Source organism: Pararge aegeria, chromosome 13, assembly GCF_905163445.1.
Source record: "Pararge aegeria chromosome 13, ilParAegt1.1, whole genome shotgun sequence".
Classification (NCBI taxonomy): Eukaryota; Metazoa; Arthropoda; class Insecta; order Lepidoptera; family Nymphalidae; genus Pararge; species Pararge aegeria.
In genome coordinates, this window is record NC_053192.1 from 14,214,713 (window position 1) to 14,234,851 (window position 20,139).

Below are 20,139 nucleotides of genomic sequence, written 5' to 3' on the forward strand. Positions count from 1 at the left end.
TGGTTATGATTTCCCGTCATTCATAATCTGTGACACGATATTTAATTGATATTATTTTACACGAAATTTAATTATACACGATATTTGATTATAAATTTAATCTTAAGTTGAAGAAATATCAACTCGGATCGGATTGGTCAATGTAAAATTACTGTTTTCCCGCGCTTTCGCTTTGGCCAATCAGAACGTTTCCCGAGGAGAAGAGGGAATGAAAAGAAGAGCTGAGAATGGGAGAAAATATGGTGGCGTAAAGCGCAACAAACGTGGCCAGGTGTGACGATAATTCAATTTCACATTCTCACCTGAAACAATTTGGAGAGAAACGTGGTTAAGATATACGTATACCCAAGCTTTTCCATCAAGTTCGTTTATTTTTCCTTTATACTATTGCTATAAACCTGTAATCTCTTCATTATTAAACAATTGCAAATATAGTTTTTTAAGCTACTTAAACCCAGTTTTATTTAAACAAGCTTTACGTCGGCGTTAGATTTACGTCTGTCATATGGCTGCGTTAAACGTGATGATTAATAATCTATAACACGAATTAACATAAATTATGCTTTAGGGAAATCTTAAGGTGTCATTAGACCATATCCTTAGGAGTACCTAAACTATTTTTATCACCACTACCCCAAATTTTATATTATTAATAATTTACAACCATCTGAAATATGATACTACAAACACAAAATACCACACCTTGTGGCTAGAATCATAGACAACTAAGTTTATATGAGTTACCTATTGAGAATCGATAGGAATATTCTTCGATTGGGCGTTACTTAGGTATTGCCTTGTTTGTCGTTAGGAAATGGGCATAAGTATTTTAATAATATAAAATTTTAATACCTACCAATATTACTTTAGTCAATGTAGCCTATGCCGAATAGCCAATATATTTTACGAGTTTTGTCAAAGAAAAATTTTAGCGCCTGTCAATATTATTAAAGCAAACGTATATTTAAGCTTGATAACTAATTTATTATTTTCTCCCAAAGTTTTATGTTTTGGGTTAGCTGATTGCTAAAAATATGCGTAATAATAACAAAGCCTATCCCAGGCATCTTTCCTTTAAAATACCAGGTAGATAAAAGATAATAGGATCTGGTAAACTGTTTTGTTTTTATAGTATCGGCTCCTACCTGAGTACCTGCTCTAATTAAATTAAAACTTTACGGATACCTACTAATTTATTAACATTGTTAATCCTGAACATACTTGCTTAATTTATGAAACTTGTTCAAACTTCTGGTATAATAATAAATTCAAAGCATTAGTTTCCAGGCTCGAAACTTTACTTTATGTTTCATGATAATTTCCACCACCTACGTAAGTACTATTTCTTAGTACATAATGTGATTTCTCTAGGTATATTATATAGTCTATAGTAATTTGTAAAGTAGATAAGCGGTTATACCTAGCCTAGTGGTTCAAAGTTTGGCGTAGCGAGTTCGAAGTCAAGCACGCACCTCTAACTTAAGTTTTTAAAGGTGCGTCCCGGGGGTCGAACCCGGTTACCACGATATTGAGAGGGAGGCCGAAGCTCCCACAGCTGTCACCGCTTACAACAGTAATAAAAAACATATAACTGCCATACCCCTAATCGGTTTATATGCTTAATCGCTTGGCGGCATGATTTTGTCACCAGACAAAGACACCGCTATGTTGTCCCTGTCAAACCGAGGTATGGCTTTCAAAGTATTATAAATATATGGCGCAACTTCGATTCCATATAAATCTTAGATAACTCTCACTCGATCGAATAACTAAACTTAGGTAGAAAATCTCGCACTGGGCTCGAATTTTTTTCTATATACATCGCCTGATAATCATCTGGCGATGGCGATTTTCTATAGAATAACTAGGCATTGTGCTCACTAACAGCATCGCGGGACAGGCGTTGTAAAGACCAATTGTAGGTGTAACCAACCAGGCACCAGGCCGCGCCGAAGGCACCTCGATGCTGCGAGTTCTAACCCCAGCACGCACCTCTTAATTTTAAGCGGTTAAGCAATTAAAATATCACTTGCTTCAACGGCGAAGGAAAACATCGTGAGGAAACCTACATACCTGAGAGTTCTCCATAATGTTCTCCAAGGTGTGTGAAGTCCACCAATCTGCACTGGGCCAGCGTGGTGGACTATGGCCTTAACCCCTTGGCCCTTCTCATTGTGGGGCATGTGCCCGGTAGTGGGTCGTTAATGGATTGATATGATGATGATAATAGATTTTCTAACAGTCAAGTCCACACACACACGTACACACTCACAAATACACACTCAGTTTTTACGTCGGGGGTTAAAAAGTAACTTTGCCTGGACGAAAAACTTATCAGATATTAAGTCAAATATTAAGGCTAGATGGGATCACGCCAAAGCAAACTAAACCTTTGTCTCAAAAATTGAGCTATAGGTATTAATTTGAAATTTGAATTGGATATTTAGGCTAAATGGATTAATTTTATTCCAGCCCTAAGTTTGTGTTACTTTTACCAACGTCTAAGTAGGTACCTACTCGTTTAGAATTCTCATTACGGTTTCCGCTAATTTAATAAATAAACACAAAATTTCAAAAGCGAAACTCTCCTGCTATGACTAAAATTTGTAATTAGATTTCGGTAATAACATTTGTCTGGTATTTAATGCTTGAACTTTGATATTTTAAATGTGGCACAGTTTATCACGTTGCTAATTGCTGCGTATTTTCGAAATAATCGCTCCAATAAAGTACTGATTTTTTAAGGGATCATCGACGTCATTGTATTAACCCATTACCGGCGTGGTCCGGGTCTCCCACAATGAGAAGGGGGTTAAAGCCGTACTCCAGCAGGCTGATCCAGTGCGGAATGGTGGTGAAATCTCAGGCATGCAGGTTTCCTCACGATGTTTTCCTTCACCGTTGAAGCAAGTGATATTTGCTTAAAAGGCTTAGAAACTTAGAAAAGTTGAGGTGCGTGTTGGGATTCGAACTCGGTCCCCCAAAAGTAAAGTCGAGGTCCTACCCACTGGGCTATCGACGCTTTTAAAAGGAAAGGAATTACATATAATTTATATAATTGTCTGATACCTATAATGGTGATAACTACGTTCGCCAACTGAAACCTAAAGCTACAAGGGTTCTACACGTGCCTTGGGCTAAGAAAAGCCCACAACAAACTTAGTCAGGTATTTGTTTTTCTTGTCACCATCCCACAGTCAATTAATTTTTAGCTATGAAGTTAGAGCAATGCACACCCAGTCTTTTCGTAACTGTTATTAATGTTATGGCAACATTGCAGTGACAACATTAACAGACATAATAATAACTGATTACAGCTGAATACACGAACCTGAGCGATTCAGATCCGGAACAAATGCTCTCGTGTGGCAGCTGCGAGAACAAGATGTATATGAACGCTGAACCAAGATCCAAGGACCACTATGTGGCTGAACCGGCTTTGCAGCTGGACAGTGCCACGATGAGAGAGTACGCCTTGCAAGTGGCTTTGGGCATGCGGCATCTGGAAGAACGAGGAATCACACATAGGTATGTAATTAGAGAACTATTTCCTCTTTCCACTCAAAACTCATAATCAAATCAATCAAATCAATATTATTTCTAGAGTTTTTAAGTCCTTCAAACAAAAACTACTGAAGCAATTTCACTGAAATTACATTATACCCTGGATTAATTATGCAGCCTACTTTTTATCTCGAAAAAATGTTAGGCTCCCCCGGGATTAATATACACCAGACAATCAAAGATATATATGTATATTATAAGTATTTATGTATATTATTCATAAAAATGTTTATCAGTCATCTTAGTACCCATAACACAAACTACGCTTAATTTGGGGCTAGATGGCGATGTGTGTATTATTTATTTATTATGAAATGAGAATTGGATCTTATATAATACTCGTATATATTCACTATATTAAAATACAATGTGTAACCGAACTACGAAATACTGTTGTAGCCGCATAAGTTTACATTATAAGGAATCTGTCAAAATATATAATAAAAAGAAACATATTTATCTTTCCATGCAAACTACTCGTAATTTAAAACATTCTAAGTGTTTACTTATGACAACCCTATTGAAGATAAAATACCGACACGCGCATAGTACCTACCTTACGCGATGCGTACCTAGTAAAGTGACAGGAGTCACGTGATTTTAATTATGAATGTGACTTTAGGGCTGTATCATATTTTTGTCTGTAAAACACTACTACTTATAAGGTTCTCGGTTTCACAGATAAGTCTCAGAGACAGTATAATGTTTACACGTTGTATGTAATCTTAATCTCGGAAACGGTTCCAACGATTTTCATGAAATTTATTTTTTATCACGCACAGTAACCCCCTGGTAATCGATCTGGTAGATCGTTATCATTCTTGGAAACCGTGGCTTTGCCAGTGTTTTTTCAATGAAAAACTGCTACAATATGATTAGAATACGAAGGTAATTTTCGCCCCCTCTACAAGGTTATAATAGCTCAGGTGGGAAATCGGCGGTTCGAGTCCAGATGGTAATTTTCCCTTTTATCATTAAAAAACAATGCTCCGAGTACTACTCCCTAAAAAAAATCAGTCTTCAATGAACTGTTCATTTTTCGACTAGTCAATAGACATTTCATTTGATACCCATATCGAAAGAGTTGTGAAAAAATAAGTAATCTGTCATTTTGAGGTGGCTGCCATATTGTAGCGATTTTCATCAAACGACTAGTTAACCTTTCAAAAATAAACAAAAAAACAAAATCGGTTTATCCGTTTGGGAAATAAGATTCCATAGACTGACATTTACACATACACACCACATTTACACATACACACACACAGAAAGTCAAACTTGTAAGTTATATGTTATAAACATCAATTTCTCTTTTCTGGCCGAGCAATCAATTTTGGCAATCTATTAACTGGGCCCCACGATACAGGTCGCCTAGTGTGGGGTCCACAGGTTATTAAAAATAAGAGGCAAATATCAATATAATGTGCATTCAGCTTTACACATATGTTTACCAATTTATGTGAAATTGTTTTGCTTTTAATGATGTCGTTCTTTTTCTTTCTACTTGAATTGTTTTTCTGTGTAACATTTTTGATCCAATAAATTATTATTTTTATTATTATTATACTTACTTAAAGTCAAATGGGGTCAGAGAAAATATTTGTCACGTTAATATGAGAACTGAATTAGGTTACATGAAATCATTATAATTTCTCGATATCGAGTACGAACTACAAATAGTTATAGTAAACTTGCTATACACTTTTGAACTCTAAAATATCTCGAGACAATAAACTGTCGCAGTTAAACGCTGATATTAAATACTTGCGTACCTGGATTCGACGAAAGTTAGCTAATTACTTTCCCAATAACAGTAGGTAAAAGAGTTATTTGCCATTAACTCTAGTGTAACGGCTCTTTATCCCCGTAACCGTGTTAACGCCCATTATTTAAATAAGGCAATTTCTGTGTTAAGAATTCCTAACCAAACTTTGCCCCGGGATATACAGAAAACCGAGAATTTCCCCGAATATTCCACGAACTCGACTATTTACTGTTTAGTCTCCCCGGGGTTTCCAAGCGAAAGCATATTTAATTTTGTGTAAGGGATGATTATGGTTGGGGGTGGCATTCACAACGATTTTCTCAGGGACATCCTTTTTAACCGTAGACGATGCGTGGGATAATGTTTCAATTATGAATTCTAAACGGTCTTTTTGATCTAGCTTCTAACTTGTTCGAATATAGGAAGAAGTCTTGGGATCTTTATATCGAAGAATTATAGTACTTCAAGATTTTCTGATAAGAGTTTCTCCTTTTTCTTCGCGTCAAAAGTATACTATATTATCTTCTATCATAGCTTTACCAACTATCCGAGCATATCCAAATAATACACGTGTAATGAAACGAAGAAGCCATAGCCTAGTGGTAAGGGTTCGGTTTCACTTTCGGGGTGCCGAGTTCGAATCGCAGTCCTAACTTTTTAAGCTATGAGCATTTTAGGTTTTAAAAATATGACTTGCTTCAACAATGTAGTAGACTACGACATTAACCCCTCCTCCAACAATGAGAAGGGTTTAGGCCGTATTCCACCATGCTGGCGCAGTGCGGATCGGTGGACTCCACACGCCATTGAGAAAATTATATAGAACTCGCAGGCATGCAGGTTTCCTCACGATGTTTTCCTTCGCCGTTGCAACAAGTGATATTTTAATTGCTTAAAATAATAATAATAAATGTAATTCAATGGCAAATGACAATAGCCTAAGGTATTAGGAACACATATGATTCAACTTATAGATAGCTTCTCTACAACATACTTAATAACTAATCAAGTCGACGCTAAATCAAGAATAAATAATAAATACTACGACAATACACACATCGCCATCTAGCCCCGAAGTAAGCATAGCTTGTGTTATGGGTACTAAGATGACTGATGAATATTTTTATAAATTATATATACATAAATACTTAGAAAATACATATAAACACCCAGACACTGAAAAACACTTATTGTTCATCACACAAACATTTTCCAGTTGTGGGAATCGAACCCACGGCCTTGGACTCAGAAAACAGGGTCGCTGCCCACTGCGCCAGTCGGCCGTCATCCTTCTTATTAGGATTTCTGTCGTGGAACCGATTACCTTTACCGATTTATATAACTGCGATACTCCCTAACAGGTTAGCCCGTTACCATTTTAGCATCATCATCCTCTCTTACCATCTTAGCTCCAAGTGAGATTGCAGTCAAGGGCTAACTTGTAGTGGCATAAAAAAAGTAGTAGTTGGCTCCGTTAATTTGCTTATAAGCGTTATCTAACCCCGAAACTTTTTATGGTAGATTTGCCTTATTGTGATGTTTCTACTTGGCATTTTATTTTATTGAATAATCATAGTGAGTAAAAACAGAAAATTAAAGTCACAGAAAACAGACAAATTATTAACTTTACCTACTTACAACAACAAATTATTAACTTTACCTACGTTTCGATTTATATTTTAAGTGAAAAACTAGGCCTTTATAGCCCACATCCTAAAAGCGGATTAAACTGCGAGACACAATTCCTACTAACAAAACCAAACCTAAATAAAATCTTCACAATATTATATAATTCAATTGCAGACAGGTCGAATGGAATATTCATTTTACGTACTCTTCTAAAAAGTCTCGAGGTATTTAGCTTGTTAGGCGTTACTAGGCAACGGTTACCAGGTTACCGAATTCGGGATATAAATCCGCAAACCTTCTTAAGTAGACCTAACCTGTAAGGTAAAAAGGACCGTAATACCTATACAATAAGATTTAAACTCACGTGTGTTTGTTGAATATAACAAGGATCTATATAAAAGTAGACAGTATTGATATTCTTTATAGGTAGATAGATAAGTACCATTGAGCTTATCCTACAATGGGGTGAATACCTACCCTTATGCTGAATTATGGAGGGTAGAGGTAAGGAGAGTCATCTGTGTATATGAAAAAGTGTCGTCAAAATGTATTAAATTAGGATGGCGCCACATTTGCATCAGGGTAACTCTTAAAAGAAGCGCCATATATAAATATTGTTAGAGTAGGCTTGAAAAATAAACAAGGAAGTATGGAGATACAAGGAAGTAAGGTTATATTTACCACAATATTTTGTACAACGTAAGTTGTTGAAATTCTCAATAACATTAACTACTTTAGTCGATAATGACATTAAATTTTTTAACTCGGCATACTTCAATTCATCTACGATTGCTACATTCATACCATACCCTGTGCATCCACCAGCGCCATTGTGGAGGATTTTTGAACTGTTATTTAGCGCAACAACTGGACACTTTTTCAACTTTTCTCCCATATAAGATGACTCTCCTTACCTCTACCCTCCATATGCTGAATGTAGACTGTGGAAACTTTTTTAGGAATCCGAAGCCCCAAAAAAAGGAACATCCCTAATCGATTAATAAGACCGCAGTACCCTTGCGGTTGCGTATTGTGTAGTCACAATGGCAGAAACTCTGGGAGACCTTGATACGAAGCTCAATGAACCTACGTATGCAAGACCAAAATTATGTCTAACGCTCGTGTTCCGCTCCACCCAGTAATAGTTCTTTTTCGGATGGACTTGCCGATAACAACCTGAGGGTTTGCTACAGCGTTACGTGGTGAGGTGAGCGAGAGAGCTCGGCCTGAGAAGAGCCCCAGGGCTCGACGACATCGGGGAGAAAGTGGGCGACTTCGCGCGTCGACCCGAGGCGAGGGTGACTCCTGCGAGGACTCGGACCTCGGCTCGGTCCGACGTTAATCGGACTGTTGTTGGACTTTTGGACTAAACATTGTTTAGTCCGAACGCCCCCGTGACCGTGGTAAGGGACCACGTCCGGATGACGACAGACCAGTTATAGTTGGGAGCTTTGTAGCCTTAGTACAAGATTGGCTCGCTCGCAATCGAGGAGTCGTTTTCGAGTATAAAAGCACTTAGCATCGGAGCAAAATTTTTCATATATTTTACAAATTTTGAGCTCGGGCTTTTGATGCATGTTTAATGCAAATAAATGAAATTATTATTATTATTCTTTTCAGGGATCTAGCAGCCCGAAATATACTAGTCGACGGGGCTGGACTGCTAAAGGTGGCAGACTTTGGTCTGTCCAGATCAGGGATATACGTCATCCATACCAGGTCCAGACCTGTGCCCCTGCGGTGGCTGGCCCCAGAAGCCATATTCAGTGCAAAGTATTGCAGTGCAAGTGATGTCTGGGCCTTTGCAGTACTCTTGTGGGAGATTGCAACTTTAGGTAAGCTTTTGCAAGCTTATGAAGTTATGACGGCTTAATAAGAAGGTTTGAATAGCCTCCAGAGCAAGATGGCGATGTGTGTATATATTTATTCATTTTCTCTATACCCCGATAACTTCTTTTTTTTATACAGAGAAAATGTCCGACGCATACCACTACGTTGGGGGTAACACAGTAGTTATGTGGAACTTGCCGCCATTAAAAACTCGGTGTGTCCCTCGATAGACCTATAAATGAGAGCACGGGGTTCACCCCGATAACTGCCTCATTAGTCTAGTGGTTAGCATGTCAAACTACGGAACACGAGGTCCTGGGTTCGAATCCTAGATCGGGACAAGAATTATACGTGTAATAATAATAAAAATAACAAAATCTGTTATTTATAAAAAAAAAGCAATGCATAAAAAACATACCTTAATTAAAGTACACGCTACACAAAAACATATCAAGTAGAACATAAAAAAAGATCTTAGAATTAGGTAACTACATAAAATTAAAATTAAATAAACTCAAAGCAAATAAATATAATGCTATATGTAGGCAGTGACATAATACTATCACACGTGAACATATATAATATACTAGCTGTTGCCCGCGACTTCGTCTGCGTTTGATTTTGTTTTTAAAGTATTCAGTATCGCTAAGCCTTAAATGAGTATAGTTGTATATACATATAACATGTGACTGACGACTGTCAATTAATTTTAGACAAATAATTTGCAATAAAATAAAATTGTGACTTTACTTAAAGATCTAAGCTATCCTATCTCTTAAGTTGGACCAGACTGCTCACGGTGTGCCAATTTAATTTAAAATCGGTTCAGTAGTTTAGGAGTCCATCGCGGACAAACATCGTGACAGGAGATTTATATATATTAAGATATAGTGTTGTTTCTCCCAAACAGAGTATCGCCTCAGCGTAATGCTGTAGCAGTATTTCAAAAAGTCAAAGTCAAAAATATCTTTATTCAAGTTCTCTGTATTATTTAGGTATGTTTTGTGTGCAATAAAGTGTATCGTCTTTTTCTTAATATAGACACTGTTATGTATATCACAATTTAGTTACTTTCAACAAAATCTAGACCTAATCGAAGGTAAAATTTCAGTTAATCTTCGAAACAGAATATTACCTATTGTATTTTATTTACAAAATAAATCTAATAATAGTTAACAATTTGGAACCGTCGCGTCGTTCAAGACCAGCAAAAAGACCGGGTCCTATCGCGACCAACTATCTTTAACATTTCCGAATCGCGTATCACAAAGACACATCTTTTACTTGTTACAAATAAAAATAGACCTTGTCAGAAGATAAAAGGGTCAAGTTTTTGCCGCATTGTTTAGGTGGCACTTTTGATGCGTACATTACATGAGAATTACACGGTAATGAGATGATGGCGATTACCATATTCGTTAACTTAAAACTAAAGCTACGATTGTTCAGCAGTTGCTACAGCGCTGATTTTCAGGCTACCTCTCTCGACATCCCGGACGGGCCAAAAAGAAGAACTTGCCCGCATGTGTATGAAATCTGTGTATACATATTATATGCAAATAATATTGTTAACTCCTTTCTGTCACTATGCAAAGCAACAAAACAACATGTAGAATTTGTTTATTTTCTATTAAAAGAATTTTCAGTACCAGCCCGGAGTTAGGAAATTGGCGGTGTCAACAATCGGGCCTTGAGCACGTTAAGTGTTAATAGACGTTAAAGTACGCGAACCCGCATTGGAGCAGCGTGGTGGATCTATTTTCCAAAAGCGTCTGTCCTATAAAAGAAGAGGCATGTGCCCAACAGTGGGAAGTTATTAGGCTACGGTTGCTGATGTTGACTCACCCGCCTATTATAAATATGTTTGTCAATATTTTCAGGTGGCTTCCCCTACGCCGACCTGAGCAACCAAGATATTCCGCAATACCTCACAACCGGAGGCAGACTCCCCAAGCCGGCTCGAGCGTCGCCACGCCTCTACCAACTCATGACAGAATGCTGGTCGGACAACGCCAAAGATCGGCCAACGTTTGCCCAAATAGTTGACAAACTCACAATCCAAAGACAGCTATACGTGGACCTCGATTCCGTATTCCCTCCAATAGAAGATAGTTTTTCAAGTGATTACAATTTCAACGACCACATAGATAGGTGACCGATATCCTAAAGACTGAGTAGTTTTATTGTTACTAGAATTCCCAATGTTTTTACGTATTAAATGCACTTAAATGGTTCGACTGTTTAATTTTCGTCTTGCAAATAGGTTTAAGGAGGTACTTTGGGAGAAACAAAATGTAATTGATAAAAGTTGCAATAGTAGGTACTTGAACATTGAACTAACCTTTAGTGTAATTATCTTAACCAAAAGAATAAAATAGCCTCCAGATAGAAGAAGCAGTGATAGCTGAATGGTTATTATTTCAGCTTCACTTTCGGGGGCCAAGTTCGATTCCGAGTTCACTTAACTTACTTTTCTAAGTAATTAAAATATCACTTGTTTCGATGGTGAAGGAAAACACCTTGGGAAAACCTTCATGTTTAAGAGTCCTCTATAATGTTCTCAAAATCGTCTGAGAGTTCACAACAATGTTCTCAAAGGCGTGTGACGTCTACCAATCCACACTGGGCCAGCGTGGTGGACTGCGGTCGAAACCCTTCTCATTGTGGGAGACCCTATAGTGGGCTTGTACTGGGTTGATATGATGAAGCTACTACCTACATTCCTTTAAAAGGCAAAATGGGTTCAAATCGATAAAATGATAAAATAGCACTAGAGTAATCAAGACATTAAGGTGCAGAACTCCTTTGTGGGGTTGAGTATACGCTTTTACAACATGATTCCTAGGGAAATTCTTGACCTACCAATGCATACATTTAAAAAATGTGTAAAAACGCATCCAGTACAGCGAGGTTACTATACATTTGATGAATTCCTCAATGACAAGGTAGAATGGAAGCAGCCAGCCTCGCTCTCATCTCCCGCAAGATAGCAAAATGATTGTAAATGTTGATGTTGGAAAAGAGCAACTACTGAGTTTCTTGCCGGCTCTTCTCGGTAGAATCTGCTTTCTGAACCGGTGGTAGAGTCACACAAACATACATACTTGACGTTTCAAAAGTGCTTATAAAGTAGGCCTACTTGAAATAAATGAATTTGAATTACCGGCTGACTACAAGGCAAGATCTCCTCTCAGAACGAGAAGGGTTTAGGCCGTAGTCTACCACGCTGGTCAAGTGCGGATTGATAGACTTGGCACGCCTTTGAGAACATTGTTGTGAACTCTCAGACGATGTTTTACGTTTACTGCAACAATCCTACTAATATCCTAATCTATCCTATCCTATCCTATCCTATCCTATCCTATCCTATCCTATCCTATCCTATCCTATCCTATCCTTCCTATCCTTTGTACACATATTCTCGGAAGTGTTAGAAGTACCTACCTAATATTTTTTAGGTACTTCTAACACTTATACCTACCTCTATAATACAAAAATAATTATTTAAATACAAAAATAATTATTTAAATTATTTTTGTACTATAGAGGTTATAATATGTGTTTAATTTGCCCAAACTGTGGTTGGAGAACTCCTCAGCGGACAGCAGCAAAGCCCCTCATTTAAGGCTTAGTGATACTGAATTTAATGCCACATCGAAAAACAAAATCAGACGCAGACGAAGTCGCGGGCAACAGCTAGTGCATTATAATTTCATAAAAAAATTTAAAACGGACATAATTCTGAAAAGTTAGCGGTGCGTTCTGGGATCGAACTCGGTCTCCCTGACAGGTCACCAGGGTCACGATCACACAGATCACTAGGCTATATTCGCTTTTATAAAAACTCTTACAACGAAATGTCGCTTGTTTGCCTCGGGTCTTTTGTAAGGAATTCCAAATACAAAGGTCTTCTGCCACTTGGATCAAGTAACTCCCTGCGACTTGTTTGATCCCTATCTCATGGTCAGAGGATCCACTTCGTCAGGGAACCTACCAGAGCTGCGTTTACCGATGCGAGGTTGCCATCTTAGCACTTTTGGTACCCCAACGTGTATCGGTACACCGAGCGATGGGCCCGACTTGTTGAGCTAATTCGGTAACTGTGTCCTAAACAACGGCCGACGGGTTCCCCGGGCGTCAAACAAAGCCAACAAGAGGGACATACCATGGTGGATTTTAGTTTGGGTATTCCCTCCTTTAGGCGGGGGACCCACATAGCCTCCCTCCTGCCCAAGGGTCGGAGGTAGACATAAAGCATTTCCAACACGCCAACAAAAAAAAAACTGCTGGTAAGTCTGGTTCTCTAACGAATTTCCTCATGATTTGATCACGGAAAGGCTCTCCGAGCATATAGCTCTCTCCACAGCCCGCTAAGTAACTCTAAGCCTTCTTATGACACCCATATAAGCAACTATATTTCAGAGCCAAAAGTCATCACTGGCAACACGCAACATGCACAGTTCGAAGTCAAAGTACCTACGCTTTACGGAAATTATTCATTTTTACAATAATATCAAACTTTTTTAAGTGATTACAATTTCCATATTTTCAATTGTTTTAATTACAAAATGCAATGAACTTATCGCTCAATTACATAACTCCTACGCTAGAATATAATTATTGCTACTATTTTTTTTACGTCTCTTGGACTAATCTACAAGAAATACTATTTCAGGTGCTCAAAAATGTACGCAATGAGCGCACATAGGATTCTTCCTATACACAGATCAAAGTAAGTAAAAAAAACCGAAACAAATATTATTCATTTTTCAAGCATTAACCACCCTTTACTAGTCCACTGAAGGAATCTGGTCTCCTCCCAGAATAAAAAAGGCTTAGCCCCGATCCACACTGCTGGCTAAGTTTGGTTAGGTGGACTTCACACCATAATAATAATTTATTACTTACATCTAAAAAAAATATGGTTTAAATTGGAACTTTTCAATTTCAGAATATTACTACCCTTATAAAATCGACAACGGCAAGTTATGTATACGTCAATTTTGATTGCACTTTTTGCATTTCGAACAATTACATATGCGGAGAAAGATCCATTGATCTTCATAGCCAATCCCGTCGAAGCTGCAATGCCTGGTCATTGGATACCCTTAAGTATAGTCAAAGTAATACTCGGAGGGACAACAGAAGACACTGCAACACAAAAAAAATTGTTGTTTATAAGAACTACGACAACTACGACGACAAAAAAATACACCGGGCCAACAACCGCAGAGCCAACTATCGCGGAGCCTACAACAACGCCTACGAAAGTTATAACAAAAGTATTGGAGATTTCAAAACTCACTAGTCCCCCGACAGCGAAAACATTATCTACGATGACAATAAAGTCGCCAGCGGTGGTGAAGCCGACGCCGATGAAATTAAAAAAGCCAAGTGTATCCATAATTGCGAAAGCACTAACAAAACATAGAACCACCGTAGCACCTACAGCCATAATAACAACGGCAACACCGGAAACAAAGACGACCCCAACAACAACGCCAGCGTCATCAACTACGAAGATGCCAAAAAAAACGATGACGATTCTTATAACGACAACGAAACCAACAACTGCGATGATGACAACCATAATGACGGCGTCAACTACGGCGAAGACGCCAACTACGACGACTCCGTCTACCACAACGACAACGCCAACCCCAACAACGACATCAACCGCAACGGCAAGGCCAATCGCTACAACGACGCCAACCACAACGACGACAAAAGCCAAAAAAGGGAAAAATACGATGCCAATCACAACGCCAACGCCAACCACAACAACTATGCCAACCACAACGATAACGCCAACCACAACAACAACGTCAACCTCAACGACAAGGCCAACCACAACAACTACGCCAACCAGAACGACAACGCCAACAACAACAACGATGTCAACCACAACGACAAGGCCAACCACAACAACGACGCCAACCACAACGACAACGCCAACCACAACAACTACGCCAACCTCAACAACGACGCCAACAACTACAATAAAGACGACAACTACGACTAAGCGAAAGACAACCACGAGACGTCGCATTCCCAAACGTGGAGATAAACCATTTAGCGATCGACCCGAAAATCTTTTAAATTTATAAAGTTTTTAATGGTTTTTATATTATTTTACATGATTCGAGCGACAATATTACTGCAGGCTGAGCCATAAATCAATTCAAGAAGCAAGCAAATGACTTCTATGCATGATTTTCCTCACCAAATTTTTGTGAGCTGCAATTAAATATATTAATATTATAACAAACGCACTTTGCTTGATTTTCATGCAATCAGATATATCCTAATCATATTATGTAGACTTTGGTAAGGTAAACTATTTGCTTCCTTCAATCGAATCTGTTGTCTTCATCGAATATGAAGACAACTTTAAACAAATTGTTGTTAAGGTGGTCTTCTCTAGTCGTAAAGAAACCGCCAAAAATATAACAATGAAAAATATTAAAGACAAATATTAAAAAAAAACTACTATTTTTGGAAGTCCCATTTATTCATGCGTTTACGCACCATTTAAAGAAATACATTATACTATATTTATTATTATTATTTATTTATAATTCGTAATAGCAGAACCCTAAGTGTTCTTACAATTTAAAACAAAACTACAGAGTAACGTAAATCTATCGTATTTGTATTTTCAATGTAATAATAAATTAGACAAATTGCCCTTGTGTCAATACCGAGATATAGGTACATATAACATATAAGCTATTAAAGTTTTCACGAATGGGCTCACAAATATTATTCTATTGTGATCCAAGCCTAGATCAACAAGAGATCAACCTTAAAAAGTCAATTTACAAGAAAGAGACTCTACCGTCGGTAGGCTCGAATTTTATGAACGAAAAACAATACTGTGTAGCCTTTTTGTAAGTGTAATTTTAGTTTTAATTATTCATTGAGCACAAAAACACATACCGAAGTATAACTTTTTACCTAGCTTATACGAATAACGAAAACCTAACACTATGAGATTGGCCTCTTACAAATTTTGGTTGCCATGATTATAATCTTTATAAATTAGGTAACCTATTAAAATCTTTTACGTGTCATTGATTTCTAAATAATGGTACCTGTGAACCCGTTATATTCAAAGCAAAATAATATGTATGTGCTATATGTAAAGCTTTCCTTGCATGTTAATAATAAAAATGTTTTGGATTATAATGGCTTGACTTAATTGTGATTGCGGAATGCTATAAAAGTAACGCTCAATTTCATAATCTCAGCAAGAAAATAAAAGGCAAAAATTTTCTTAGTCTCTATGAATTGCGTGCAATTTTCTAAATAAATTATTAGTAAGTTTTAGTAACCTAAAACATGTTCAATATAAACTTACTAAAGATCCTCGGGTTACATAGAACAAAGTGAGTGACTAATGTATTTACTATTTTAGATGATTTTTACTTCTATACTGGATTGAAATTGTAAAATTTCCAACTTATGTTAATTTTCAGACTTATAACATCTTTTTAATTCTAAAGCCATAACGTCATGTTTAAGGCGATTTTGTTTGCGTTCCTCTCTTTTGGAACTGTGAATGCAGAAAAAGATCCTTTGATATTCATCGCCAATCCTGTTGAAGCCGACATGCCAGGCCATTGGATGCCCTTGAGTATAGTCAAAATTATACTAGGGGGTTCGACGAGACCCCCTGTAAAGAAATTATCGCACTATATACCTACAACGACATCAACAGAGCTTACAACAATAACAACTACGACTACTACGGAGGCTACAACAACGCCTACTACACTGAAAACAACAGAAAAGAAGACTCCAAAAGCCACTGATCCAGCGACAACAACCACCACGATGACAACAACAACAGAGCTGACAACAACAACGCCGCTGACGACAACGCCGACGACGACATCGCCGACGACGACAACGCCGACAACGCCGACGACGACAGCGCCGACGACGACAGCGCCGACGACGACAGCGCCGACGACAACAACAACGACACCGCCGAAAACGACCACTCCAACAACGACAACGCCAACTCCGACCACTCAACCAACAACAATAACCATACCAACGACAACACCAGCACCAACAACCACAACACAGTCAACGACGACGACCACAGAGGCAACAACTACGCCAACAACAACAACAACAATGCCTACAACAACAACCACACCAACGACAACGACGACCACAACCACACAGCCCCCAACAACAACAACAAAACGAGGACCAAAACGTGCGCCAAAAGCAGCCACAGATACGCATGAAAATCGCCCGAATTAGTTAATTTATGACTATAAGTAAGAGTAATTCTATTATGAAATACATACCTGCCTATTTATTACCTGTGTCCTGTAGTATAAGATAAGCTCTTTATTCATAATAAGTAGATATCAATATATATCTAAGTACTTATTATTTACAAAGAGCAATGTTTTGTCTTGCAAATACCTACTATATTCTTATAAATATATCGTGAGGCTACTGTAAGTATAACTATTTCTTTAAATTTCTCAGTGAGTGATTCGCGTGATTTAAATGTTAAAACGACTACATTTACGATATAATGGTCATTTATGGTGGGTAAGGATAAAAAGATAGGGGGAATCGATGGACGTTGGGGTCCTAAGGTGCTGGAATGGCGACCCCGCACCGATAAACGAATCGTAGGCCGGCCCTCAACGAGGTGGAAAGACGATATCAAGCGAGTCGTTCGGAGCCACTGGTAACAAGCCCAGGACCTTGGATTTTAGAACTCCATACAAATGACCTATGTTCAGCAATAAATGCCAATCGGTTGAATTGACGATGACGATGATGATGAATGATTAAAATGCACCCCAGCACTATCTCTGTAATAGAGAAATCCCTTAAATCGACATGTCTAAAAGTACTGCTGTCTTTTTTAGAATATTTTCAAAGTCCAAAAGAAATAGCGCTTAAGGTTTTTATACGAAAGCGTTTGCACTCCTGAAAACTTTCTCGTAACTAGGCGCGAGTATATATATTTTTACTAAATTAATTTCGTTTACTTAATATTTTTTTCTTCTGTATCAAGTTAGTTTCCGCCTCCTTTTTATTACTTGGCAGTTCATTAAAATCGTTTAAAACAACATTGCTAATTAATTCTTGCAGGTGTAGCTCCATTACCTACTATATTTTGTAAAGTAGTAATTATCTTTTGTATCTTTTAATAAAGAGCTGTTTCCAAATTTATATATCTTAAATTTGATATGCAAATCAACTGTTGTCATGTTTCATGTAATAAAATTATATTGGGCAATTACCCCTGTAGAACCTCCAAGTTCCAAGATTCTACACTAGATCGTAACTAAGTATACATCACACCTAAACATATTGTATCGCATGGCGGGACAGTAGCTAGCCTTTTTCTAACCCTGTCTAGATGGGAACTCATTTAAGCGCATTCGATCAAGACCTAATCCAAGACCTCTTTTAATAACCGTATAGATCCACATTTAACTTCTATAAGTAGGTAGGTATTAGACGGAGATCGGGTAATTCCCCAATATTATTTTATAACGTGGAACATGTCCCGATATGCAAATAAATTAACTATTTATTTGCATATCGAGTTAAAGATTATAATGTATTAATCATGAAAACAGGGTTTTATTAGACACAATAGATAATTAAACTTTACAAAATATTTACACGAGGAAATACAGTAATGGTGTTACGCCTGTAAAATTTCACTAGCAATGTTGTTTAAATTACTTTTTAGGAGTAGATTTTAAAAACTAACGATTAAAATAGTTTGTTATAGTTCGTACAGGAATAAGATCCCAGAAAAACTCAAAGAAGAGGCTTAAAAGGAATATGAGTAGTCCTTATTATAGAAAGAAATATCATATAATAATGATTGGTACACAGGTACCTTTGACTCCGTGATGAAGTATGACTTTTATATTTATTTATTATCATTCTTCTACTAGTTAGACCTTGACCGCAACATCTAGTCAGTACTAAAAGAAACCCCATTTTCATACGAGTGTTTAATCGTTTTAGTATCTATAATTACAACATAGCACGTTATAAACTCAAACATCAATCTATCTGAACTTATAGCCCACTTTTAATTAGCTACAAAGTGTTAACTCCTTCAATCTTTCCTTGACACCTCTGTCTCTTCCGTACTTCTTTTTTTCCCGCCATTTGATGTGACCTTGCTTTTTGATTCTCTGGGCTCCTGTAATTTTGAATTCCTACTCCAACTTATATATACCACAGATTATACATAATTTTGACCAGTCTGAACGAAGATACTTTTGCTCTTTAACCAAACGTGCACAAAAAGGCAGATCTGCTATCAGTATCAATGGAGTCTAGAATAGTAGCAGACTAACCTTTGCCAGTTGGGAGTATCTCTACGTGATCAAATCAGAAATGAGGAGATCCGTAGAAGAACTAGAGTTACCGACATAGCTCAGCGAGTTGCAAAGCTGAAGTGGAAATGGGCGGGGCACATAGCTCGGAGAACCGATGGACGTTGGGGTTCCAAGGGGTTGGAATGGCCACCCCGCACAGGTAAACGCGGTGTTGGTCGGCCCCCCGATGAGTTGGACAGACAACATCAAACGAGTCGCTGGAAGCCGCTGGAAACAATTAAGAAACCAACTAGTAGGTAAATAAATTTGCTCTATATAAAATAACAGGCGTTCTCATCACCATTATTTCAAGAAAAAAATGTTTTGATCTGTAATTAAATGGAATGAAATCAAAACTATGTATAATAAATGACTTACGCAAATTCAACTTGCGATCTTATTGCTAATCAGCGTTATTTGCCATGACATCCCGAGGGGGAATAGAAACAGGTTATAGGGTAAGGGTACACTAAATACACAAGTTACAAATATCGCTGGTGCAGTGGGGTGCAGTGCGGTCTTGTAAGTAGGAGACCCAGGTTCAATCCCTGGCAAAGGTTTTTCATCATCATCATCATCATCATCACTTCAACTGATTGAAGTCCACTGCTGGACATAGGTCTTTTGTAGAGATTTCCAAAATCCACGGTCCAGTTTGAATTATTTGATTGTTTGTTTGGTTTTTAAATAAAAAAATATCATACTCTTAAATATCTTATCTGTATTCTTTGGCTTACTGTTTATGTGTTTGATTGAAAAAAATAGATTAAAAAATGAAAATTCCGGAAGGGTACAAATATTATGTGTCCTCCAGCAGCACTGCTGGCATGGGCAGGAAACCAATTCTCAAAGCACTGGCCACAAGTGGCAATAATATCCTAATAATATATGTGTAATAATAAACAGGGGAATACTTCTAATATTCCATGTTCCCGTATTTTAGCTCACGATGTTTTCCTTCACCGGTTA

General features: G+C 37.7%; 3 protein-coding genes across 3 annotated transcripts in view; all 3 read left to right on the top strand.

The window, feature by feature from the left end:
- LOC120628814 (fibroblast growth factor receptor 3-like) overlaps positions 1 to 11,021 on the top strand; it is a 133,698-nt gene extending 122,677 nt beyond the window's left edge. The window contains exons 12-14 of the mRNA XM_039897438.1: positions 3,318 to 3,528; positions 8,579 to 8,793; positions 10,669 to 11,021. Of these exons, the coding sequence (XP_039753372.1) occupies positions 3,318 to 3,528; positions 8,579 to 8,793; positions 10,669 to 10,943 (701 nt within the window). The 3' untranslated portion in view covers positions 10,944 to 11,021. The remainder of the gene's footprint in view (positions 1 to 3,317; positions 3,529 to 8,578; positions 8,794 to 10,668) is intronic.
- A 2,418-nt stretch (positions 11,022 to 13,439) lies between these two features.
- LOC120628809 (hepatitis A virus cellular receptor 1-like) lies at positions 13,440 to 15,024 on the top strand. Its single transcript, XM_039897432.1, has 2 exons — positions 13,440 to 13,520; positions 13,740 to 15,024. The coding sequence occupies exon 2, from the start codon at positions 13,777 to 13,779 to the stop codon at positions 14,893 to 14,895; it is 1,119 nt and encodes a 372-aa protein (XP_039753366.1). The 5' UTR covers positions 13,440 to 13,520; positions 13,740 to 13,776; the 3' UTR covers positions 14,896 to 15,024.
- A 1,025-nt stretch (positions 15,025 to 16,049) lies between these two features.
- LOC120628810 (salivary glue protein Sgs-3-like) lies at positions 16,050 to 17,109 on the top strand. Its single transcript, XM_039897433.1, has 2 exons — positions 16,050 to 16,176; positions 16,267 to 17,109. Exon 2 carries the CDS (start codon positions 16,304 to 16,306, stop codon positions 17,063 to 17,065), a length of 762 nt encoding a protein of 253 aa, XP_039753367.1. The 5' UTR covers positions 16,050 to 16,176; positions 16,267 to 16,303; the 3' UTR covers positions 17,066 to 17,109.
- The last annotated feature ends 3,030 nt before the right edge of the window (positions 17,110 to 20,139 follow it).